Source organism: Motacilla alba, chromosome 2, assembly GCF_015832195.1.
Source record: "Motacilla alba alba isolate MOTALB_02 chromosome 2, Motacilla_alba_V1.0_pri, whole genome shotgun sequence".
Classification (NCBI taxonomy): domain Eukaryota; kingdom Metazoa; phylum Chordata; class Aves; order Passeriformes; family Motacillidae; genus Motacilla; species Motacilla alba.
In genome coordinates, this window is record NC_052017.1 from 85,526,380 (window position 1) to 85,552,743 (window position 26,364).

The 26,364-nt window shown below is 38.9% G+C and overlaps 1 protein-coding gene across 13 annotated transcripts in view; it reads left to right on the plus strand.

Moving 5' to 3' along the window:
• Positions 1 to 26,364, plus strand: part of FHOD3 (formin homology 2 domain containing 3) — a 376,649-nt gene that overhangs the window by 317,188 nt on the left and 33,097 nt on the right. For all 13 annotated transcript variants that reach the window (XM_038126866.1, XM_038126862.1, XM_038126863.1 and 10 more), the window contains 4 exons: positions 3,437 to 3,595; positions 11,315 to 11,497; positions 16,086 to 16,205; positions 16,705 to 16,866. In XM_038126866.1, the coding sequence (XP_037982794.1) occupies positions 3,437 to 3,595; positions 11,315 to 11,497; positions 16,086 to 16,205; positions 16,705 to 16,866 (624 nt within the window). The remainder of the gene's footprint in view (positions 1 to 3,436; positions 3,596 to 11,314; positions 11,498 to 16,085; positions 16,206 to 16,704; positions 16,867 to 26,364) is intronic.

Sequence of the window (26,364 nt, forward strand, 5' to 3'; positions counted from 1 at the left end):
AAATTAGTAGGAGAGAAAAAGGAAGGAATCTGTTTTCATGTACACATGCTTAGACATATATTCCTTTTGAAAGAATTTGTTGCAATTTCAGTGAATGCCAAGACAAGTCTTAAATGTGGACCAGAATTTCTGAAAAAATATTACATACAGATATGGAAAAAGTCAGTGGCAACTGAGCAATTCCATTTTACATCTCTTGTATTAAATCCTTGCTAATTGAGATAGAAATAAAATAAAAATTTAAAAAAAAAACTTAAAAGCCATCTCTCTATTAAGGTAGATTTTCTGCACTACTGATGCAGACTTTTACAACTTTAAAGGCAGAAGATATTTCTGAATTGATACTCATTATATAATTGTTTATTTATATGACCACTTGAAAAGTTATTTAATTTTTTCTGCTTCCCATATTAATTAAAGCGAAGAGGCATGTTTAAGACAGGTTTTCATCAGACTGCAAATCACTTTCTGTGGGATGGTAATAGATTTTAAAAAATCCATCTGGACTACCCAGTCTTCAACAGAGGCAAGAGAATGTGGCCAGTTAGGTCTTGTAAGGGCCTGAATTCATTATTACTGTTAATACATTGCAGAAGTGTTTGTTTTCCAAAGATTGTACTACCTGGTACATTTTTATTTTATAATTACTTTTGTAATTATACATAATAATATAGTAAATGTAGTATTCAGAAGTTCAGGGTTACACTTCATACTGACACATTAAAATATAAAATAAGTGCACTAGTTCACTGTTCCCTCAAGCATTTTAACTCACCCTCTGTTAATGAATTTCTAAAGCATAGATTGAAGTCACCAAATATTGTAGTAGAAATTAGTAGTTGTAGCTTATTTTAACAGTCAGACACTTCCACCTGTGCAATTTCACTGCAGACAAAAAGCAGTTCTTTTCCTAGTGGTAAGGTAGTAAAGTTCATCGTCGTAAAATATTTCCCTTCTCTTCATCCTTTTATTTATTTGGAAAGGATTTCTTTGGAACTCAAACATCATCCCAAGAATGAATTTAAAATCTCTTCAGCCCCTGTTTTTGAAAAGGGTTACCACCCCAACATTTTATATCCCATATGCAGCTCTAGCTCTGGAAAATACCTCCATGCAGTCATGCCCTGCAGCTCATCTGTCTCTCATAACTCATTGCTAGGGATTGTGTGCACTGTAGAGATCACAATGATCCCGTCTGTGAGCGTCCTGCATCCCCCAAATGAATATGTCTCTCTTGTCAGACTTGGGAGCCTAAAAACAGAGCTGAACATTTGAGGCTTACTTACCCATACCACATGTGGGAAGCCTAAATTTAACTCCTTTTCTCTGGCCTTTTCCCTTCTGCATAAATTCTTTGGAGCTGTGTAATTCTGTGCTCTAAAGGACAAGGTAAAAAGTGGTGATTATAAAAAGGCTTAGTGCAATACAAAGTAAAGAGAAAGCAGTCTCTGGTGAACCCTCTTTGGTTTTAATGTGGTCTTGGCCACTAACTGTGGTCCTGAGAATGTGATTAGTGGCTCAGGAAGTAAAAGTTACTGCATTAAAGGAGAAGCTGCATCTCATATCTTTCAGGTAGCTCCCCAAGAAAAAGAGGAGTCTATTATTTTAAAAAGGGAAAATTCAGGAAGGCTTTGAGGATACTTTTAAGCAGTTAAGAAGAGATCAGTTCTGACAGAACTGATAGAAAAACATTGAAAACAAATGTTATCTTTACTCTCCTAAAATTTATTCTGTTTACTGCAAAATTGTTGTTTCTTTTTAAGTTAAAAAAAAACAACCCTCTTATTACTTTCTCTGATCGTACATGTGGTATTCCCTAATTCCTGTAAAGAGCACCTGCCTTCAGACCCACGTGCACACAAAAGTTGCATCATACCACGTTAGTTGTTCTGGTGTGATGAAGGGCCTGTGGTATCATACAGATGCTGGGCAGGCTGCAGGAACCAGTGGGCAAACCTCTTCCTGTGCAAGCAAGGTTCTGAGCTATGCCAGAAAAAGGTATCTTTTTAATGATACAGCTGCATTCCCCATTATGGGCTGTCCACAGCTGGAGGTGCTTTGATGAAATCATATTTACTGACTTCAAATTCAAAAACAGCCCGTAGGCCTGGCAGTGGGGTATTCTGTGTCTCAGTGGCTGCGCTGCAGACCCAAAGAAAGTGAAGGACAAAGCTCAGTAGTCTAAAAAACAGTCCTGAGCACAGATTGAGACTCAAGTAGTAAGTCTCCTCCTGGGCTTTCCCCAAATCCACAAGAGATCAAAGACTGATATATCAGCATGCAGGACTTCTCCCTACACTCGTTCTTGATGGCGTTCCTCAGCTTGTCTCTGATAGGGAAAAGGCAGAAGAACCACAGAAAACATGTTTACAGTGTTCACATACATGCAGAGGGAGGAAAAAAAAACCTGAGTATGAGGAGCAGAGTCCTCTCACCTTTCAGCTACCCAGCCCAAGATACATGGTTACCAACCAAGAGATGCCTTCTAGCATGGGATGATGAGAGAGAGGAAGAGAGATGTGCTGAGGTGTAAAACCAAAGACCACATTCAACACTACATTATGCCATATAAGTGGATTTAGAGTCATCTTGGTGACTAACGAACCAATAGTTGGTTCACATTTTGCCACTATAAGGATGGGGAGAAAGAGGAAAAAATTCCTTGGGTCTACTCTCGAACAGAATTTAAAGCATATGTTGCAAGTCCTTTGTGATTTTATTGTTATTTGTACTGGAGGTAAGATCCAAGGATATGGATAGTCTCAAATACAATGTTGTAAAAAGCACAAGGGATGAAATTTTTCTGCATCTGTGAAGGACTTCACTGACATATCATGAGCAGCAAGGTCGTAGAACTTTCCCCTGGCAGCTAAAGATCAGAAAACCATGCCAGTGCCTCCAGAGAGGCACCTTCAGCTCCTTTGCCAGTGTCCGAGGTGGATTTACAACACAGGAGAATGCTGGCAGGCAGGTGGGAACTACTCTCTTTCCCAGCCAGCCACATGAGTGAGAGAGGGTCCAGAATGGTATATCCAACAGGGAATTGAGCCCTGGAGCCCCTTGGCTGCCCAGCTGCTGCCCCAGCAGGCCTGTGCTGGCCAGTCCTGCCGCATAGCACAGCTCTGGGCTGGCAGAGGCAGTTTCAGATATTTTTCAGACTGGCTCCTGCCCCAAACTGCCCTTTTGAGGACTGTGTCAGACTAGCTCTGCTTTGCACAGCAGTGTTCAGATCTCTGATTGAATCCTGGCAGCTCATGTTGATAGGATAAGGATGTGCTACAAGAAATCAGCTTGTTTTGATAAACCTAAAAATAAATTAGGTTTACACTCAGTAAAGTCAGCTTTCTTGAGTGGGGGAAATCATTAGTGAAAGGAGTGGCTTTTCATTTATAAAACAGATCAGAAGCATAATGACCTTCTTCTCTTCTTTACCAAGAAAACTGCTGCAGATGGGAAGCGACAGGAGATCATTGTGTTGGACTCCAAGCGAAGCAACGCCATTAATATTGGCTTGACTGTGTTGCCCCCTCCCCGCACCATCAAGACTGCTATTTTGAACTTTGATGAATATGCCTTAAACAAGGAAGGAATAGAGGTAAGAAAGAACAGTCAATGTCTTCAAGTCTGCATCTTCAATACTTTTTTTCCTCATGTTGCATGGTACAGGCCAGACTGGTCATGGAAGAAGGAGAAGGGGGTGTATTATGTCATGTCTGAGTGTTGAAGTTTGTGAAACCAATGCAGTGGACTCAGAAGCAGAAAGTATCATGAGGCTGGGCATGCTCGATGATCATGGATTATCTGCTTTGTTTGAGTAGCAATGGTGTTAATTCCTGTCAGGTTTTTCAAAGTATTATCTGAAGCTTGACTGAAATATTGTGAGCAGCAAAAATAGGCAGTCAGTTACTAGGGCTGATGCAATTGGTACAGGGTTTAATAAATTTCATGCCCAGCTAGCTGTTGGAGTCATTCTAGATTGTATATCTAATGGAAAACAAATACAGCAACTAGTTCTGCCCAGAATAGCATTTCTGTGTTCTGTTGTTTGAAGAAAAGCAGTTGGTATAAAGATTACAGATGATGTAATTTTTACCACTACATGTTTGACTTTGCAGATATTCTTACCAAGATCCAAGAGGAGCTCTGTTTATTATTATTTTTTATCAAAACATTTTTCTTCTGTGAAGTGTAAAAGAAGCCTGTGGCTCCACTGTTTTTTTCATTATGGTCATATTCATTTCAATTTTTTTTTCAATAAGCCTGTATCATCTAGTGATAGTAATCTGCGCAACTACAAATCTCAACCAGTGGCTCTCAGAATTCACAGTCACCTTTTGGTGGTTTGGCACTGTGCTTCATTATTTCCCCCTTTCCACCTCCACCTTGCTGACTACAAAAGAAAATGAGAAAAACTTCCTGGATTGAAAATGGTATTGCCAAAAGTTGCATGCAAAAGAAATGCTTAAGGCAAAAGATTCTTGTAGTTAGAAGGCAAGGGCTGATTTGTCGCTACTAGAATATTATTTGTTCCCCAAGCTATATTACTTTTCACTACATGCATATTTTACTCATATTATGAAGGTGACAGATCACTCTAAAACCAGTAATTTTTTTCATGACCCTGCCCATGTACTCACCACTGCAGTCTGCAGTACTAAGCTTTAAAATGTTGGAGGGAAGTACCCCTCCAGCCAAGCTCAACTCACAGCCAGTTAGATCTCAGTGCTGTAGGCAGTGTTTCTATACAAAGTCCAACATAAAATAGCTGACAAAGGAGGACAAGTCTTCATTAACTTCTGGGTATCATCTCCTTAGAGCTATGTCCTTCTCTGGCGTCAGGTGCTCTGCACAGCCCATCCTTTCCACTGCCACCATTTGTCTCTGGGCTGTCCATCTGCCAACCACCTGTTGTGGTGTCCACAGCTGTGCTTTGTACCACCACACCCTCCTTTGGGTGGCCTTTCCATTAGCTGTCAGGAACCCATAATTTAATTTAAAATATATAGGAACATGGATTTCAATTTGAAGAACTCAAGAAACCAGGAAATTGTACACTGTTAATATACTTGCCCAGTGCTAAAGAAAAGGTCTCTGAGCTTGAAGCTAAGGATGTGAATAATCCTCATGTGATCATTCAGGCATTTGAAATCAAGAGAAAGGGTAAGTGCAGCAGAGCCTGGATATTTTGAACTTTGAGGAGTGAGGTCTTTATTGGTTGGAAAGGATTATGTCCGTGGAGGAAAGTGCTTTTTTCCCTCAGTTATATATATTTATTTACTTCTTATCAGGTAAAACCCTACACTGAATTCAGATTTCTTTTTCAATCCCAAATTACATATTTTTCTTACAGCATGCTACAGAGTCAGACCTACATAGTGATAGAGAGGGCTGGATTAAGCTATTCAGAATTGGCCAGGTAGCACGCAGGTTGATACAAAAATGTGTTATTGTGAGTCTCACTGTTTTCAGCAGATACCTGCCTCAGTTTTCCATACTGCCCCTTTGGTCTGCAATGTAGGCAAGCTTTGTTTCCTGTGTCTCTTCTCTTTATCTGTCTATTCATTGGCTTTAGCCCTTAAGTTAGCAAAGAGGGAAGAGAGGTTGTTGTTTCAGTCTGGATTTGTAGAGGTTTTCTGGTTCATATTGATCTAAACATAGGGAAATTATTAGCCACTTTGGTAGCCACTTTGAATGCAGTAATACTGTAAGAATCATGTATTAAAAAAAACACAGATAATACAGCAATTTGCTATATAATGCAATTGATAGCTTATATGTGGGTTGATTGAGGCAGGACTGGTACGGAAAAAAAAGATCCAATTTGCCCAATCAAGAAATTGTACCACAGTGGATACTCAAAAGCCTTTCTGCACAATAATTATGCAGATCTAGATCTAGAAGAGATGTCACATCCAGTAAGCAGAAGACAGATGTAAAGAGAGCAGGAAAAGAGATGTGTGCAGTGGCAACATAACATTCACTGCTAAAATTTCAGAGAAGCTACAATTTAGGATCATTTTGAGCTTTTGTCAGATCCAACAAAGAGCAGAGCACCTACAGTGCAAAATGTCACCTGAACCATCCTTTGCCTTGGCAGTGAGCTCTGTGTTGTGTCCTTTGCTGAAGAGCATTGTCACTGTCATGTGAGTGTGTGTGCCTTTAGTTCTGCACCTCAGTGGATTAAATGGTGCCTTAAAACTGACCTTAATGATTCCTTTAAGGACAGTGGACTAAAGCAGTGCTAGCAGTAGTGCTAGCAACAAGCAGAGATGCAGTGGGCTGCAGGCCCAAGTTCATGATAGCCCAATTCATCAGCTGCTCAGTCTATAGTTAGAGCACTAGGTCCAGTAAAGCCTCCACTGCTGCCCTACATCTGCTGAATGCTGCTTTGCTTTTGAATTGAATTCTTGTTAGATATCCATACTTTACTTTTTAACTTTAAGTATATAACTAAGTGGGAAAAAAATACTCCACTTATTTTAAAGCCCTCTGTTCCTAAGTATGTTGCATATTTTTAGGTCTTAAAGCAGTTAGGTACCGCTGAGCTGTGAAAAAAAGGCAGAAAGTAGGGCCATGACACTAGAAAGGCAGATGTAGTCCACTTAGTATGCAAAGCAGGCACTGTTTGAAATGTATTTTCAGAGGAATGCACATCGTGTGTTTGCAAGCATGAGCCAGTCCAGCTAAAAAAAAAAAATTTGCCACCTTACATTTGCCAAAGTGTTTGTGTTTTCCTTTCTTTGAAAACTTGGCATTCATTGTGTTCAAACAACTTGGAACTCATTGCAGAATAAAGAACTGCCTCCTTACAATGGATGAGGTCTTGCTGTGAGCTAAGCAAAAGAGGCAAGCTTAAAATCCTGGCGCCTAATTTTTAGGTATCAGAGGCAATTGCAAGAAGGGAGTCCAATAAACCAGTCCTTGGTGCTTGTCTCTAGAGAAGAAAATGAGTGGATCCCTCTATGAAAGGCTGCTTAGTAAGGAAATGTGGACCAAAATCAATTAATATCAAAGACTATGGTTAATTTAGCAGACTAAAATTAGGGTAATGCTGTGAGGAAATTAGCATAATTTGCTTTCTGCTTTAAAATAGGGCTTTGTGATGCTACACAATGTTGATTGCAATAGTAGGTATAGCTTTTTAATAAATCTTTGAAATGAAAAAAAAATCTCTCCAGGAGTGCTGTACCCTCCATACCCAGGTATGCTACACCCTGCATATCCATAATAAATAGCTTGAGGTATTGATTTCTGGAGTGGCTAGATAGCCCTGAGATGTGAAAAGGGGTAAGAAGTGAGAACTTGATGTTAAAAAGCCAGATGGTGATATGTATAAACAAAAATCAAAATTTGATTTTTGGAAACAAGTAAGGTATTTTTATATTATTATTCTGATCATTGACATGGTGCATCAACATTTGAGGTTTCCAACTTGTTTTGCTAATGTTTTGTAAGAGTGTGATGGGATGTTTCAAACTATGCTACCTTGTGTGATCTGAAAGAACACCTTTTTTCACAAGTCTAGACAGGAGAGAAAATGGCCTCAGTGGTGCCTTGCTGGCCAGACACCCACCGTCAGCATATCACAGCCCTAATCTGTTTCAGACGTTATTTAAAAAAAAAAAAAAAAAAAAAAAAAAAAAAGCCACACTTTCTCTCCTTGCAGCAAACCAGAACATAATCTGCAGTTTCTGTGACCAGCAGTGACACGTTCATATATGTCTGTAGGGAGCTGAGGAAGAGGACTGGTCTGACTGAGACAATGGTCTCAGTTCCTGATTTACAGAGATGGTCATCAGCATTTTAGATGTAATTCTTTCTCAGAATCAGATCATTTTTGAAGAGTTGTAATAAAATTAGTGCAGGCAGCACTGCTTAGGTGCTTCCTTGCATCCCACACTGAGGTCCATCACCCTCTGCCATATGCTACTTTTGTAAGTCTTCCCTCTTAGGAACTTTTGGAGATTACACGTCGGGATGGGAGAGTGCAGGAAATAAGCGGTTTGATCCCTTTGCTAGAAGGAGGTGGCTGAGTCCAGCAGCACTGGGGTCCATTATCTCATGCAAAAATTACTTATTTTCCTCGATTATTTGCACACATGTTTTCCTCAAAACATAAGGCTCTGGTCCAAACAGTTGTGTGAGAATGCATGAAGGTTAAATACATGTGTCACATGTACTAGAGAATATGAGCATAGGGTTTATTGATAACCAGTTCTTCCTTCATTGACCTGAAGGTTGCTGACACCACCTCAGTTATAAGAAAAGACTGAGGGAGCTGGGCCTGTCCAGCCTGGGGAAGAGCAAACTGAGAGTATTTAAATATCTAAAGGGAGGGTGTCAAGAGGATGCATCCAGGCTCCTGTCAGTAGTTCCCAGCAGTGGGACAAGAGCAATGGGCAGGAACTGATGCACAGGAAGTTCCACCTGAATATGAGGAAGAACTTCTTTACTGTGCAGATGACTGAGCACTGGAACAGGGTGCCCAGAGAGGCTGTGGAGTCTCCCTCACTGAAGATATTCATAAACCATCTGCTTACAGTCCTGTGCCATGTGCTCTGGGATGGCCCTGCTTGAGCAGGGAGCTTGGATCAGTAGTCCCACTGTGATCCCTTCCAACGTAACCCACTGTGGGATTCTGTGTACTGGGAAGAGCAATATGAACTAATGATTGGACTCTAAGCTGTTTGTGATTTAATGGTCACATCAGGTGCCAGTAACCTTCTGCCCTGCTGTGATTTTATGCTACTTTTACTGTTAGGTTTTTTTTTTTCAAAAAATAATAGAAATATAAACTAAAATAATAATGAAGTGGCAGATGGTGTACTCATCAGTTTCCAGCACCGAACAAATGGCTCAAATTAGTCACAGAGTGGCAATCAAGAAGAGGAGCATTTCACTACTTGCTCAGGGGCACATCAAGGAGGAGGATCAGAAGCATTTACCCAAGCAGGTCAAGAGTGCTGGTGTAGGTCGTTGTTATGGGGGCATTTGCACCCTCGATGGTGTGAGATCTGCCAGCAGCTCTGGCCCCACCAAGGCATGGCTTTCAGCAGCAGGGCTGATCCTCAGCAGCTGGCACCACAAGCACAGGCTCTTTTGTTTGGCATCCCCTGTTTCACATAGTACAGTATGCAGCACAGCAGTCTTGCAGAACTTGGACTTGAATGCTTTTTGTCAGCTCCATCTATCTTGTGATGTTTATATAAAGCTCAAGGAGGAGGAGAGTCCCTTTGGAAATAAAGCTTACTGTTTCTTTGCTCTCTTTAAAATGCCCCAGAGCAGTGTAAAATCTGGAGTGAAGGCATTGCCCCACCACAAAATACTTGTGGGATCCCTGAGTAGCTGCCAAAAGTCCTAGTTATTTGTAGGAGGCAGTTGAGAATACTGCTGCCGTGTTAGCCTTCAAAAACGCATCAGAAGCATTTTTACACCCATCACATGGCTACTGCTAAACTCTCCATGTATGGATGTCCAGTATGATCCTATTTGCGAGCTGCCCTGTCTAAGCTGAGGGAGTGTCTTCCTCTTGTTGTGGAAGAGAGGAGTAGGCACTAAGATGCCTGACTCTTTCAAGGGACACTGCAAAGCACCTTTCTTTATGAGTTTCAGGATCAGTCTGGGGTTTTTTTGCAGACTTTTTTAGATGAGTATTGATTCAGCACTGAGACCATAAAGCAGCTACTTAGAAATCTAGTTTTATGTTAGATATTACCCGAGTTACAGATTTCACCATGTCTGGGTGGATGGATGGATGGATGGATGGATGGATGGATGGATGGATGGATGGATGGATGGCACATCTCAAAATCAATACACAAATGCTGTCAGTTGAAACACATGTACATCAGAATATTTTCCAAGCAGTCCATTTCAGGCTAAGAAAAAGCACCAGAGTGTGTTGAGGGATTTTCCTCCTCTTCTTTTTTTTTTTTTTTTTCACATAAGATATTAATTTATTGTGTTCAAACAAGGATTTTTTTTTTTTTTTTTAATTTGAAATTGAACATTATTTGCCTGCTTGCCTCTTGTTCTTTGCCTGATTGACCAGGAGAAGTCCCTTGCTCTCTAGCCATGCTTAGCTCCAGTGCTGTACAAACAGCCAGGGAAGCTATCGATACTGGAAGGGGGCAGTGGTGCTGCTTTGATGAATTGGCTGTGTCCAGTGTTGGAACAAGGCTGTAGTTTGGATTGGCAGGTCTGATAGCTCTTTGGCTGTATTTTTATTATTCCCTCCTCCCCTTCAAAACAGCCTCTATCATTATAAACGGCTACAGCAAAAACATGTCATTCCTGAGATGAATAAACATAAGTTGTGTTAGAAATCTGCTTTGCTTTAAGGAGGCATTGATTGGTAGGGTAGAGACCTCAACTTACTGATGCCTTTTTGTTGTTTTGCTTTTCTTTTTTATTTTGAAGTGCATTTATTGTGTTAAAACCTGATTAAGAAGCAATACCTTGGAGAGCAATACTTTCAGAAGGAAAGCTGCCACATTTAAGCAAGCCTGTAAAATTCATAACTTAAAGGGAAAATTTAAATATTTTGTGCCACACTGACAGCAGAAACTGAAAATACTGAGAACCTTTTTCAGATAAAAAGAAAAAAAGGTCATATGTTATGCAATGCATAATTCAGCTTTAAATTCAATGCGTGTTCCTTGGGAAGTTGTCAGTTAGGGTGAAATCTTTAGGAGTGACCTAGTAAGCTGCAATTGCTTCCATGTTCCATAAGAAAAACAAAACAGACTGAACAAAAAAGTAAAAAATTATGGGGACATCAAGGGACCAGACTCTTCAAGTTATTCCTGTATACTTACAAGTGTGCTAGAAGATTTGTAGACATTGGGTCTAAAAGGGACCTTAAAAGCTAGTCTGACTTGCTGTAAATCACAGGGCACAAGGCCACAAAACTGTTCTCCTTCTACCCTTATTTCCATATGTAATTTACAAAAATATATTAAGTTCTGATTTAAACATGTTAAAGTTGATGAGATCAGTCCTAACCAATTTCCTTTCATATGCTTCAGTGTTTCATCCCATGATTAGCCACTTACTATCTACTGAATACAGATTTCAAAAAAATAGAAATTTCAATCCAGATACATTTTTAAACAAACTGCAGGTGTGTGAGATAGCAGTCCTTGTTTTGCTTCCTTGTGCAGTGGATCAGTTCTTGGTTGCTACTGTGCCGTCCTAATTTAACAAACAAGGACTTGAGGACCTCTACTGTGGCTGCTGTGGGGTCACACAGCAACCAGCCCTCACACTCCTTTCAGCTCCACCACTGATGCTTGTCTTTTGGCTCCCTATACAGAAAATCCTGACCATGATCCCCACCGAGGAGGAAAAGCAGAAGATCCAGGAGGCACAGCTGGCGAATCCCGATGTCCCCCTGGGCAGCGCTGAGCAGTTCCTTCTCACCCTCTCCTCCATCAGCGAACTCTCCGCCAGGCTCCAGCTCTGGGCTTTCAAGATGGACTATGAGATAGTGGAAAAGGTGAGGAAAAGCACAGGGATGGGTGGAGACTCTTCCGAGGCTTTGCTTAATCTTTCCCTGACCTTGGTATTATATGGACATTTTGAGGAAATGGTAAATGGGTCGCTTTTGTTTCGGTGGCCAAGCAGGAAACAACTAAACTGATCCTTCATAATCTCTTCCTTCTATAAAAGAAAATTAAGAGATTATGTCTTCCTTCCTTTAATTAGTCACTAATGATATTGAAACAAAGAAGAAGGCTAAATCTCTGCCACATCTTCTCCAGATGTTGTTATTCAGGAAATTACTTCAGAGCAATGAGAATTTTTTCTTTCATAAAGATTGAGTGAGGACTACCGTATTCAGTCTTATATCATGAGAGTACTGATCCTACATCCATTTGAACTAAGGAAAACACCATTCATTGAGGTTTTTTTTTGTTTATAGCTCTCAAAATTCTAAACAAAAGATAAGGCAATTCAGCTCAGTCACACACAGTTGTTGCCACCTTCTCTGTGGCTGGCATTCATTCAAAGAGCACTGTAATTGGTGTGTCTGTCAAGAATGATGAATCATGGGCACAAATTTTTAAAAAGAGGAGAAAATTTTAGTGCAGAGGTGAGACAGAATAAAACTGTGTAGGGGATTTCAGGTACTTGCTGCCTTTCACAAGGTCTTTCGGAAATGTCTGCACAGGAGCTTCCTTTTGGCTGCACTTCTGGCGCATACCCCTTTAATGGCATTGCCATTAAAGCAGCTCTCTCCTCCACATCTTTGTTTTGTATCTGTGCACATAGGTGTGTATTGAACAATCAGTATAACTATGTGATATGAATTCTAAAAAGTGAAAAAGTTTCACATGCTTGTGAAAATTCCTTATGTTTACCTAGCAATGGTTATTTAATGAGTTGTACAACAGTGGATTGATTTGCAGGTGACACTGTCAAAATTACTCAACCTTTGTTTAATTTTCTTAGATGCTAGGACATGCAATCACACCAATACTCAGTATTTTTACTGGAATGTTTTAGTATTAGCCATTTACATTTCTGACTTGTATAGCAAAATACTTGTATCTGGCATGAATACTTTTTTGCCAGTTTGTTCTGTTTTGGTTTCGTTTTTTTTTTTTTTTTTTTTACTCTGGTACAGCTATTTATTCTGCTTTGAAGTTACCACAAGGCTAAATTGTACCTTTCATGTAAGCTGAGTTAGCAGTAGTTATTAATCTCTGCATATACCTAGAATTTCTAGGGTACTCTCAATCAAAAAGCAACATTTGAAGCACCACTAAAAGCTAAAGAAATTCTGAGTTTCCTTTTGCCACAAAGTTAATTTATTGCCAGCTAAAATCCATGTAGAATGGATGCTAGTACAAAATGTTTCAAATACTTAAATTACTCAGAGAAGCAACAGCTGTAAGGAAGACAAAACCAACATTTTTGTCCCTGTTTGAAGGCAGATGGAACTAAGCACAGTACTTACCATAAAATGGTAGAGGAAGTAACATGTGATAAGTGTGATAAAGTATGAGGAGCACATGATAAGCCTAGCAATGAAGCACAGATAGGACAGACAGCTTGGGTCTTGGGTAAGGACAAAGAAACAGGATCAGACATCAGCAGTGAGCACCTGGATTTCTCCAGTTACAAAAGGTTAAGGTCAGAGTTCCAGGTAATCAGTAAATGTACATGTTATTTAGACTGAAATAAGATGCTGTGATATTCAGTTTAAAAAAAATGAAGTCATTTGCATTAGTGATTATGATGATAAAAGAGACCCTGGAGCTGCTAACATTCTTCTATTCTTGAAAGTATGTTTCTGCAGAAGAGCTATCTGCAAAAGGGCAAATGCTTCATGAAACGTAGGTCCCAAAATCACTTAGCTCCACAGCTTTGCCCTTCTTTTTTTGTCCGATATTTGCTTGATCTTTTCTTTTTTAATCCTATTTTGTAATAAGGAAAACTCATAGCATTTCAGAATGTACTCATATTACTTACCTAATCACACATACATTTTATGTAAGATAGGAGTGCTATTATTTCCATGAGGCTGGAAGTTTTACATGGTCCCTGTTACCAACAGTGTGAAATACCTGAGTTATTGGTAAGACCAGGGTTCTCATACATGACACTCTTCTGGTAACCTGCCAAGAACAGAGCTCTGCCTAAGTGGGTTTTAGCTTCATCTCTGATAACCTGAAAGAAAATAATATGAATTGTTCAGAAATGGGTTAAGTGATATGTTGTTTATGTTCATTAAAAGCTTTTTGGGCATAATAAGAGAAATCCTCTTTCTTAGCTTGAATTTATTTAACTGAAGCAAGTCAGGGTACATTTGTGGGGAGCATCCTCAGCCTGTGAGGAGCTGAATTGGATAAATAAATATTCAGTCTTTGCATTCTATAGAAAATGTAAAATGAAAGAAAAATGAATGAATGTTAACTAAAATGCTAACCGAAGTTTGTTAGCAGAACAATAATTTCCCTCTCCTTTTTTTTTTTGGTATCCTAGTTTAAATGCACAGACCAAACAGGTTAAAAAAATTGCCCTGTGTTGCTACTCATTCCTCATATGGAGTTACTTATGATGCAGATATTGTCAAATTCTATTATCTATTAATATTCTATTATCTGTTATTAAAAGGGGCTGTAAAGGTCTTTGAAAAAGGACTAGAAACTTAGATTTTTTTTTTATTAAGATCTCTGCAGACAAATATATTCTTTTTGCTGACAACTTAAAAGATCACAAAATTAATAAAAGCAGGTGTAGAAATGAAAAAAGTACAGTGAGTTGAGTTCATTTGTGCATGTCCATCAAACATTAAATCAGGCATTATGAGATGTCTTTCAGACAGAAGCTCTGGACCAATCCTCAAATTCCATTCAAACCTAGTTTTAGCTGAAAAATAAAAATGTGGTATCCAAGGATATGAGGTAGCTCTGCCTTATCTGTCTGCCCTCTTTAGGTAGAAGGTGAGTTGTATAGGAAGCAAGAGTGGGTAAATTTGAAAAAATCAGAAATTTGTCTGATTGTTCAGTATCTTGCACACTCCTTTTTATTGTTTTTTAATCCTACAATAAAATAAGAAATAAAGGGTAATTACAAATGCGTACTATATGCAAAAAAAAAGTCTAAGATTAGATAACTTGTCTAAATAGCTCAATGAAGGGCTTAGTATGGCCTGGTTTGGAAGCCTCTTATGCCAACTTCTTATTCACCTGGAGAATGTTTTAAATTAGTCTTTTAGCAATGTTTTTTTGGCAGGTTGAAAATTGATCTAAATTAAAAAGTTCAGAAGCCCATGTTTACCACAGATTCAGAGCAGTTTGAGTCATCCCATAATGCAACAAAACAAACTAAATAAACTCTGACTTTAAAACAACTCAAAGAATACTGTGCAGCAGTATCATTTTAATTCACTTTGATAAAGTCTTGGATTATTTAGCACCTCTCCTCTGATGTATAAACTACTTAGCTCACTATCTCATCTCCTAATTTTTCTTGAATTTTCCGTATTCTTCTCAAGAGACAAATTGTTCTGTAGGGACTAGAAATATATTTCATTCATCTTTTATGGTAAAATATCACTACAGTTGTCGAAGAAACCATTGTATGTATCCAATAAAATGAAATTCTCAATTACTTTGTATCTTGGTCTAAAATAGCAGCTTAATTTTGGCTTCTTGTCTCATAAAGAGTATAACAATTTGGGAAATTGGGAAAAAAGTCTCCCTGCCCATGGCATAGGGGTTGAAACTAGATGATCCTCAGGTCTTTTCCAAAACAAACCGTTCTGTGATTCTGCGAAAAGAATGCTGCTCATGGATGCTTAGAATGGCATTTGAAGATAGAAACAATGTGAACTGTTAGTATGCATACAAAATAAATAACCCTGGGCCTCACACAGAGACATAGAAATAAGTTCTGTCAAGTCAATTACCCTCACTCTCTTCCTTTGAACTCTCTGGTGTAGTTCATGTCCGGAGGTAATGGAACAGAATTTATGATTTCAAGCCTTACCAGTATGCTCATCTATACACAGATACCATGTGTAGGTGGAAGATGCATTAAAAAAAAATATTGAAATGAGACTATTTGTAAAGCTTAATGTTTACAGCAAGGGTTTTTTTTCAGTTTTCAATTCTCACAAGCACAAAACCAAATCTAAAACACAGAAATGGCTATCGTTTGAAGAAAGCTGTAGGGTCAATCTACAAATTTTAAGTCATCAAGGTTTCTAACTTTTTTAATTTGTTGTTCAAAGATTGGAAAAAATACTTTTAAGAAGCTGTTTTTATAAATTGGGTCTTGGGTGTGTTTATGGATTTAACTGAAATGCAGCAGCATTCTTCTCTTTGGAATCACAGGATAGTCCCCAGGACAAGTAAGGCAGTTGCATACATAAAGGAACAACAGTAGGAAAATATTTTATGTACTTTTTTTGCTGTCCTTGCATGTGATTTATTAGCTGGAACATGGAAGAAAGCCAGCACACATGGCCAGTTTACACTCTGCAAGACTCCAGTTCAGGAACTTTTTGCAGTAATTAATCTAAACCATAGAATTAAAAACTAACCTTCACTTTCTTGTTTCTGTTCCTATGGTAGGAAGTTGCAGAACCACTGCTAGACCTGAAGGAGGGAATGGACCAACTGGAGCACAATAAAACTTTGGGATTTATCCTTTCTACTCTGCTAGCCATTGGGAACTTTCTGAATGGAACCAATGTAAGCCTGATGTCCCAGCATTTCCCCTGCAGCTTTTTCCTTCAAAAAAACAGAAGTCAAAACCATTGTAAAAATTGCAACCCACTATTTATTTTGTACCAGAAAAGAAATTTAGGGAATGTAATGTGCTTTTATTCTGTGTTAGTGTGTTTTGTGTTGTGTCTTGCCTCTTTCAGCATAATCTGAAGGAAATGTGGAGCTAAGCACTGTTCCATTGTAATTCCCTTACTTGTAGTGTTGATGCTTTGCATTCGAAGTGTGAGAACTGTGTTGTGGGTCATTTCACTGCAGATGGACTGATTTTAGGCCTAGTCTTCAGCAAGTTAAAAATTAATAAAAGAAATTAGTTTCCTCTCCTGTAGGATTCTTCTTCTTTCCCCTCTGCCCCTTATTGGTCATCATTTTTGTCTACTAATCTGCATGGGAAGGAGTAAGCATTTTTATTTTTAATGTATTTTTAATAACTTTATTTTTAATGTCTTTTTTTTTTTCATTACAGGCCAAAGCTTTTGAGTTGAGCTACCTCGAGAAGGTTCCAGAAGTCAAGGACACAGTGCACAAACAGTCCCTTCTGCACCACGTCTGCACTATGGTGGTAGAGAAGTTCCCAGACAGCACTGATCTTTATTCAGAGATCGGGGCCATCACCAGGTCAGCCAAGGTATGTCCAGTAGGTAAATACATCTATATGTACATTTTTCTAACACCTCTTTGGAATGAAATATTTAGGATTTTTTTCCATTCTCTGATTTTTTGATCCTCCCTGTTTGCAGCACTATTTATAAATATGTGTTCATTGTGTCATTTGCACTGAGTTTCAAAGATGCCACTACTCCCTCTCCTGAACTTTATTTCTGTCAGTCACAAGGTTCCCTCATCAGTGCACTCTTAGGCAGCCATTGGTTATGACAGCCATGTTAATGTTATGTACATTATTAATGTATATAACTATTAGGAACTATTTTCAGGTTAAAACTTTATTTGACCAATATCTTCAAATATATTTATTCTGTGGTTTGGGGGAATCTCTTTTATAAGGCAGATGCCTGATTGTATTTTAAATCCAATGGAAGGAATGATTTTTTTTTTACTAATAAAATGTGTCTCCAGAATTAAAGAGTCCTTGAAATGCTTGGTTTAACTCACAGAATCACAGAATTGCTTGGGCTGGACAGGACCTCAGCACATGACTTAGTCCAACACCCTGCTAAAGCAGGCTCATCTAAAACAGTTTGCAGAAGGAAAGTCCAGGCAGGTTGTGAGCATCTCCAGAGGATCTCTTGAGATCTCCTTGGGAGTTAGGGAACATAAATAGAAATAAAGGAATTTTGTTGCAGCCCCCCTTTTAAAAAATGGTAATTCCCTCGTTAATGCATAGGTCTGGTCAGTGGCTCAATATGGTATGGAGATTATACCTGCTGTGAGCAGGCATGATAAGAACACTGTAAACTCACTCTTGAATCTCTCAGAGTGTGAAATTTCATTAATAACCCTTAAAAATAGTACATTGCGTGATTAATGGAGTAAACATGGGAGATAGCAAATGTAAAAATTATCTTTAAGAGTCATGTCTCATGGAAATGGTAATAATTGCAGCAGATAATTGTGGTGTCCTTCTTGTCCAGTGTCTTGATTCAGATAGTGGCCAATACCAGCTGCTTGACAGAAGAGCACAGAAAGTTTCTATGGGAATGAAAGATTTCTCCCAGAAAAATGCTATTTCATGAGCCATAATTCTCATTTTGTGCATCAAATAGAGGAATGATTTCTTTTCCAAAGGCTACCTTATTTGGATGTTGAGAGAGGAGCTGGAGAGTGTGGGGGCAAACAACTCTGTTTGCCCTCACAACCCAGGACATCTGTATAATACAATACTTTTTTTTTAACTGCAAAAATGAAATCTTATTTTGGCTCTTAGTACAGTTCTTGCAACAATGAATTCATAATCTATTTTTTCTGCTGTTCAATTTGCTGGTTTCAGGAATTATTGTCTGAATATACTGAAGAATAAAAATATTTTTTCTTTCTAATTAACAGAATAACTTAGGTTGGAAAGGATCTCTGAAGGTCATACCCATCACCCTTTTCAGTGCAAGACCAGATTAAACTAGGCTGCTCAGATCCTTGTCTAAGTCTTAAATGATCCTTTTATATCTTTTGTTTATGAGAGCATTTCCACACTTTTCCTTTATCTTACTTTTTTAGAATGTGTTAAACAATAGTAAGTACAGTATTCCAGCCTCTCCTTATCAATGTCAAATCTTACTGTGTTTGTCCATTCTGCTACCTTTTGTTAGATGTCCTGAGGTTTTCTCTGTGTTTTTTTGACTGCTGGTGCCCTTTGGACACCCGTTGTCCCAGGGCAGTTCCCAAGGACATCCAGGCAGTCTCCTGAGCTGACAGAGCATTCAGAACTCTCAATGGAGTCAGATGCTGCCGTGCACTGTGCACTTCATTACAGTCTACAGCAGTGACCATGATCTGCTGAAGAAGATTTACTGCTTATCTCTCAAACCCTTAATAGTCTTCAATCAGGACTAATCTGAATAATTTCCTGCCATCTGTAGATTTTACCCTCTGGATGTGCTTCCTTGTTTCCAGATAATTTTGAAATACAAAGTCCAAACCATGAGACGCCTGCTGTTAGCCCTGTCAACAAATGAGAATCAGCATATATTCCTTCTTTTCTTTTGCTCTCTTAGCCTCACAATTCATAAGTGGCCTCCCATGAATCCCTTGAAAAGATTTTGAAATTTAATTTTCTTTACTTAGACTTATCTATTTCCTATTTTATAAACATTCCAAATATAGTAGTTATTTTTATATATTAAGTTTCCTGTCATTCATCCTTTCAGCCAAGTTACCAGATGCAATAACAAAACCTGGACCAACTTTGCTGCTTTTCTAGGGATAGGCAAAACTTTTGCTATCCTTTTATTCTTTAGGTTGCCAAGTACAGTTTCATACATATTCATGTTCATTTTAGCCAGTGGCTCAATTTCTTTATTTTAATTGATGTCATAATTACTGTATTCTACTTGTTTACTTCATTGTAAGATATCATCTGTCTCCAACATGTATCTCTGCTAGTAAGGTTTCAAACCCTGCTATTAGTTCACATCTCTTAAAAATGTAATACAGAAAAAGGAAAGGAGCACCAGAGTAGGTTTTTCCCCAACATCCGTTGTGGTGAAGTTGGATGGAAAAAAGTCATCTTGCTTCCCTTCTCTAATTTTTGTCTTCCTCAGTTTCTTTCCTCCCCAGTGATCCAGGACCTCCTACTTTTTTTCTTTTTCTTTTTTTTCTTTTTCTTTTTTTTCTTTTTCTTTTTTTTTTTTTTTTTTTTTGTACCATAAAGGAATTTGTGGCTTTTGTTTTATATCCTTAGATATTTTCTCTTTAGATTCCATCTCTTTTCTCCTAGTTTTCGTCTTGTACAGCCCATGTTTAGGCTCTGGTTTATTGCCTTCAGTGAGTTTGGTTTCTCATGTTTGGAAGATTTTAACTTTCTACTATGTTTTTGTTTTTAGTTTGAGTGATTCTTACTTTTTTTAACTTTTAGGTATATTGGTTTCTCATTTCCTGCTTCTTCTCTTTGCTAAGAAGTTATTTCCCTTTTTTCTTAGATTGGGATCAAGTTAATCTCTAAGAAGAAAAATTACCACAAAATAGAAGAGCCTTTGTTTTCCAAAATTCTCACCACCATGTATGGTATTCTCCCAAGTGGTTCTTCTATTTTTCAGTCATAGAAAGTGGAAGAAAGCTTAACCTACTGCTGTCACTTAAAAAAATTTAAGTCTAAGAGCATGCAAAATTGAGCACAGTCTTTCAGTCTGTGGTTTGCTGATCCAGTGGCCCTGCCCAAAGTGGACAAAAATCTAAAAAGGCCAGACAAAATCACATTAAGAGAAATTACAGCCTTAACCTTCCCCGTGTCGCCCAAGGTCTCCCTCCTTGGGATGTTCCTGCATGTGTTAAACCACTGATGGATTACTGTAACAAGCTCTATTCCCACTTGATCATAGCTGCCACAAATCAGAGAGTTAGGATGTGGAAGCCATCCAAGCTGCCCTTTTCAAGGGAATGTTCACAGACAAGGCAAAATCTTGGTTTAGGAAAGCTGACAGGAAAGGAGAACTAATATATCACTGTGGATTAGGCTGTATTTTGAGCTCTGTTTTGCCTACAAACATCTTTCAGAAACCCCAAAGGCCAAACAATTTCCATCCTGTAGATAAACAGAGATGCCCCTTCCCCTGAAATGCGCATCATATAAGAATTTCCTGAGCATTAGTTCATGAAAAAAACCCAAAAACATCAAGAAAACAGGCTGCCCCACCAAAAAGGAACTAGAAAGACCAGAAACAAAATGGTACAGTTATTGCAAAACTTGTGGCTTTTTACTGAAGGACTGAAGTCATTAATGGCACAAAAACAAAAACAAAAAAAAAAACAGATGCAAGTGAAAAAATTAGACAAAAAATACAATTCTAGATAAATAAAAGCATTTATAAAGTCATGCACAGCATTGATTATTTAGTATCACATGATTAAAATCTCTTTCCCTTTTTATTTTCTTGTTATTTAAAGTTCTTTTTGTCACTGAAGTTGTACCAAAACTGATGTACCTAATACCGAAGCAGACCCTCAGATTTCTGCAGTTAAGATTGAGTGTTGTTCCTAGAAATTTCCTTAAGAAGTGGTTGCCTTAACCCCAATATCTCCTCTGTTAGTGAATAAAAAATGTGTCCTTACTAAAAATGTTCATCTTCTCTCTCTAACTCATAAATATTTCCCCTGTGCGTCTGAAAACTGGCCAGCTCTATAGATAAACTATAATTGTCATTTTCTTCCCCTGATTTTAATTGACTTTCAAGATGTCAAACTTTCGTCTGGCTTTTTACCCCTGCAGCAAGACACTTGGGCACAGGACACTCACAGGTACTAAGCAGTGGAGAAGCAGGCAGCTTTTAAAGTAAGAACTAGGCAATATTAGCAGCACAGGAGGGGGCAAGGATTGCTGATATGAAAGAGCTTAGGATGAGCCTAAGGCACACACAGGGGAGAAGGAAGCCTGCAGCAGCCTGCCCTCTGAGGACCTTAGCAGGGAGGCATAAGGAGGCAGGAGCTGGCTGGAGCAGAAGTGATATTTGACATGCTATAGCTTCTGCCTAATACAGTGGAAAGCAGAGAAAGGAAAGAAAGATTTTAAAAAGGTAGGGAAAATCATGCTGCCTCCTGTATTCTTTCAGTGAGGTTTCTCATGTCTCGCTTGACAGAAAGTATTTGTGTGCAGTTATCATTCAAGTATGTTTTCCCTACATTATTTCAAACAAAAATAAATGCCAAAAGTCAAATTATTTTCCACGGAAAAAAAGTCCAGGAATGCAAGGTTTCTTGCAGTCATTCCTTGTGATGCCAGCAGCTGCCTCAGATTGTGGCATGGGCTAGTAGGAGCAGAGGTGAAAGCAGAGCAGGGAAAGGCAGATCCTGTTGGCTGCAGAGCATACTGGGACAAGGGGGAAGGAGTTTCCATGGCAAATAAGACTTTGAGGCTGTGTCTCAAAGAGAGCAGATGAAGTTTAGCACATGTGCCTGATGGCACTGTGGTGTTTCAATAACCATCCAGGTGATATGACTGCAGGAATTGTTCCAGGTGACATAACACTATCTGAAGGGACCTACTGTGTGGTATGGCTCCCCTTTGTCCCAGATTGTGGGAACTGCCATACAGCATCTGCAAAAAGATCCCATGTAGTTGGGATATTGTTTAATGAAGTAAAATGCAGTAGAGATGTGTGTGTGCAATTGGGCAGACTCATCAGGTCATACCTCACTAAGCACCTCTGCCACCTCTGTCCTGTAATTTTTCATTAGTGGGTTGATTCAGGTGCTCTCATTTCCAAAATTATTTTTGCAGGATGCCACTTCTTACCCAGGAATTAGAAAAGTCTGAGCAGAGCCTTCTTTATATATTGCTTGCTTAAGAGAGCTGGCATCTGTCTTGCTTAAAATCATGCCCACGGTGTGCAAGTCAGACTAACAAGGGTCTTGAGATAATTCTTGTGACACTTGGTGAAGGAAACCAGTCTGGAAATATTAAAGGAGACAGAGTTTTGAACATACGCCACAGAAGGTCGCTGCTCTCAGATGACAGTGTGTTTGCAAGGAGCAATTCTCAGAATTTCCTTTGGCACTGAACCAGCTCAGGAAAAGAGGAAGATTTCATGTTCCCTGCCAGAACACATCCCTGTAATAATGTGAGAATGAACGGTCTGACCCTAAATTATAAACAGCTCAGACTAGACTGTGGTCTGCTGCAGAAATTATCTTGAACTTTGAAAAGAGAAAGCTTGTGTGTGGTTATGTATATCTTTCTATGAGGTACAATGAAATGGTTGTCATTTTATTGTGCATTTAAGACAACACGTCCTTGTGAAAGCATCAATCTTCTCTTAAATGCACCTTGTGACTAAGAAAAAAATGCAGAGATCCAGGTCTTCCTTAGAAAATAATTGGATTTTAGAAGTTCACCACTAAAAGAAGCAAGCTATACCAATAAACAATAGAGTATCAAACAATAGAAATCTTACACAAGCATACTGAGGTTATGTAATAAGTTACTCACTGGCCTTCAGAAAAAAACCTTAGATAACAGTGATTTTGAAAACAAGTGCTTCATCAGTTTCCATTCATTTACTTGTTTTGGGTTTTTTGCTTCAATCCACTTGTGACATCTCTGACCCTGTTGAAGAGCTGAATGTTAACACAGAAGGCAGGAAACGTGAGTGTATTTAGGTGCAGCATCTTTGACTTTAGGATGGTTTTGTATTTGCAGCAGTGGGGGCGCTTAGCCCAAAGACTAGAGGAGATTTAGCTGGAAGAAGAAATGTGTTTGTAAAGCACATTCCGGCTAAGGGAAAGCTGAAGAAAAATTACCTCTTATCTCACAGGCCTGCAGTTGTTTGCAGTGCATGGCAGTGCATACCTGGAGTTGTATATGCTGCCCTGGGGAATATATAGTGGAAGGCATTTCAGGTTTGAACTACTGCATTTAATTCCCAAAGCAGCCATTCCTCTCTCTCCCAACAAATAATAAAGTGTGCAATTCATGTGTTGCCATGAGGTATTTGGGGCCACACAGAGGAATAACACTCCAACCCAAAGACCAGAAAGGCCCCCTGATCCATGTCCTGCCTGAGTGATTGGAGCATGGTGTAGTATGTCATGAATGAGAAAGTTTTAAACTTTTATACATGGCATGTGATATTGGATGGAGTTGAACTTGAAAAAATAGGCCTTGTAAGGACCACTGTTCAGGGAACCAGAATGAGCAGGGAAGTAAATGCTGAGCCATTTGATGGTGGTGGCAGTTTCTGAGTCAGGTGAAAACCAGTGAGAACAGAAGCTGTTTGTTCTGGTGTGTTCTGGTGTGTTTGTTTGTAGGTCTGTCACGAGGTAATGAATTCTCAGCCCAGTGGAATGAGAAACTTGGTAGAATTCTTTTTTATTTTTGTTGTTTATGGCAAAGTCATCTGCTTCTATGGTAGCAAGCAGTAAATAATGATATAAAGTGATTAAAGTGAGTGCTGTTGTTTCTGGCATGTGGTTGGAAGGTTTTATTCTTTGGTCTGAGTCATTCGTGCAAAATATGGTGGTGTGTTAAATTGCAAAATAGATTTTTAATTCTAAAGTTGCCCATTAGTGAGTTTAGGGCAGTGGTTTGCTGAGGCTAACTCCGAGGGACTTTTGTCATGTAAACTGGCCTTTACATCCTGTTTGCATATACTGTCTCTGGCTACTCCCCTCTGATCAAACAGTGTCTCCTAAGGCACTTCTCAGAAGACTGAACAGTGGGCCTAGCAAGAGATTTCACAGATACCAATAGCTCTGAATATTTTTTAGCTAGTGTGATTGTGAATGGAGAGGAACTTGGCCAGGGAAATGAGGAACGTGTCAAATATGTCCCAGAACCATTTAGAGAGTTGCTGTTTCTAAATTAGTTTACGAATTAAAATAAACATTTCATCATGTTTGAAAGAAAGGACTTTCCTATTTTGCATAACAACCTAAGACCACTCACTCTTTTTCCTGCAGAAAAGAACATGTATTAATTTTAAAACTTCCAGCAGAAGGTAACTATTCAGACACCAAGCTGCATGTCTTTTGCACATGTACGTACTAAGGAGGAAGAAGAATATATGTTTCCACCTTCCTCCAAATCCTTGGGCCAGGTGCAATATCTGTATGCTACTATCTAGCAAGAAAGCTGTACTATTTCAGATTACTGCTTCCTTTTATTCAGTGGAGCATAGTTAAAAAATAATGACACAGCAATTATTGTCTGAGTACCTCCTATGCTGAGCTCTCCTGGAGCCACAACTCGCCTGAGTTCCTTCATAGTCCCAGCATGACCATCCACCTGCAGGCAAGTATTGGTGCATCTTTCATTTCAAGAAAGAGAGAACAAAAAAGAGGATTCATATTTCTCTGCTATTATACATCGTTAATTCCTTTAGTAAAGTGTTGGAAATAAGCACATAAATCAGAAGGTGCAATCCACGCTCCCTTAGCAATGCTGTGTGAACTGATAAAGAGATAGTATGGCATTACAAATGCCTTTTTATGCTTTCTTTATGCATAATATATTGAATAATTGGCATTATTACTCCACACAAGTTTTTGTTCTCCTTATCATATGAACACGATTGGGGAACTCTTGTAGTTGGGATTTCTCATCACTCTTACTGTATATTTGTATGTAATATCCTAAGCAGAACCACAGACCTGGAGCAGACTGAAATGTAATAGATTCTGTGTCTACACACAAAATTGGCACTGGTGAAATAGCATTTCCTAAAGTATCAGGTGGGTTACCTGACTGAATCCAAGAAAAACTGGAACTTTAATATTTCACATGAGGATGTTTTTCTGAAAGTATATTCCTTTCTGTCCACAAGCAAGTGACCAAACACTAGAGAGCTGGCAGACAGAGATTCCATGAAGGTTTGGCACATTCTTTCAGTCACTGTACAGTTTGCCTTTGGGGAGTACACCGGTATTATCCTGTATTGGGGTTCCTACTTTACCCCTTCCAGGAGTTTACAGCTTCTGCTCGAGCACACAGAGCTCCACAGAGGTTTATTCCAGGAGAGTTTAGGTGGTGTTCTTCTTACTGCACTCTCCTTAGGATTTCCACAGAGGACTGAATTTTTGTTTGTCCTCAAAAAACTCATGAATGTCCCGTAGCCCAGCCTGCCAGCCCCCATCCCTGCTGGAACTTCCCACTCTTGCGAATGTGCTGACTGTTGGCAGATTTCAAGGGGGCAGGAATTTGCCACACTCCCCCCAGATTTGTTGTTCTCCAAAGATGCTTCTTGAACCCCTACAGGCCTGAACCTCAGAGCTTTTTGATAGATTAAAACTCATTCTGCCATAAAATGTCATGAGTTTAAATTTCTCAGCTACAGAGGCTGAGATGCTTCCTCAGCCAGGTTGGATAATTCTTACTGAGAAGACCTAAACCTTGTTTGTTTTGTTTTTTTTTTCCTTAACAGGAATGCTAGTATTTTTCTCCATGTGTGTTTTAGATACACCATCTGTGGAGAGCAGCAATGTGTTTATCATCAACAGTGAAAATACTGACCTGGAAAGGACTTTTTTTTTTATTTTTTTTCAACATATGCATTGATATGGATATAAGGAAAGCAAATACCCCACAGCTGCTCCGCCTGCAGGGCTTTTCTGAATAGCAGAGTGGATCAAAGGATGTTTCTATTTCCTTGGGAAGAGGAAAAATTCATCACTTTATAAATCACAGCATAAACAAATCAAATTAATACCAGGAGCTTTTTAATAATAATGCATTTCTTATGGCTACTCTCAGTATAGGTCTCAGCAGTGGATGCTGCACACAGCTAAGAAGAATGAAATAAAACCTACCCCTGACACTGGTTTTCATTTAGCATTAAGGAATTAACTGGAGTATGAGACTGTAACATCCCAAGCACTGATGTGTTTAGAATCTGAGAGCTAAGTCTGTACTTTATAGCTTGAGTTCATCTGAACTGTGAAGTGGTATTATAAAATCATTTTTTCCTTTCTTCAGAATTCCAGAACATGGGTAGTTTTATTTTTCTCATCTGTTGCGTGCTGTGGC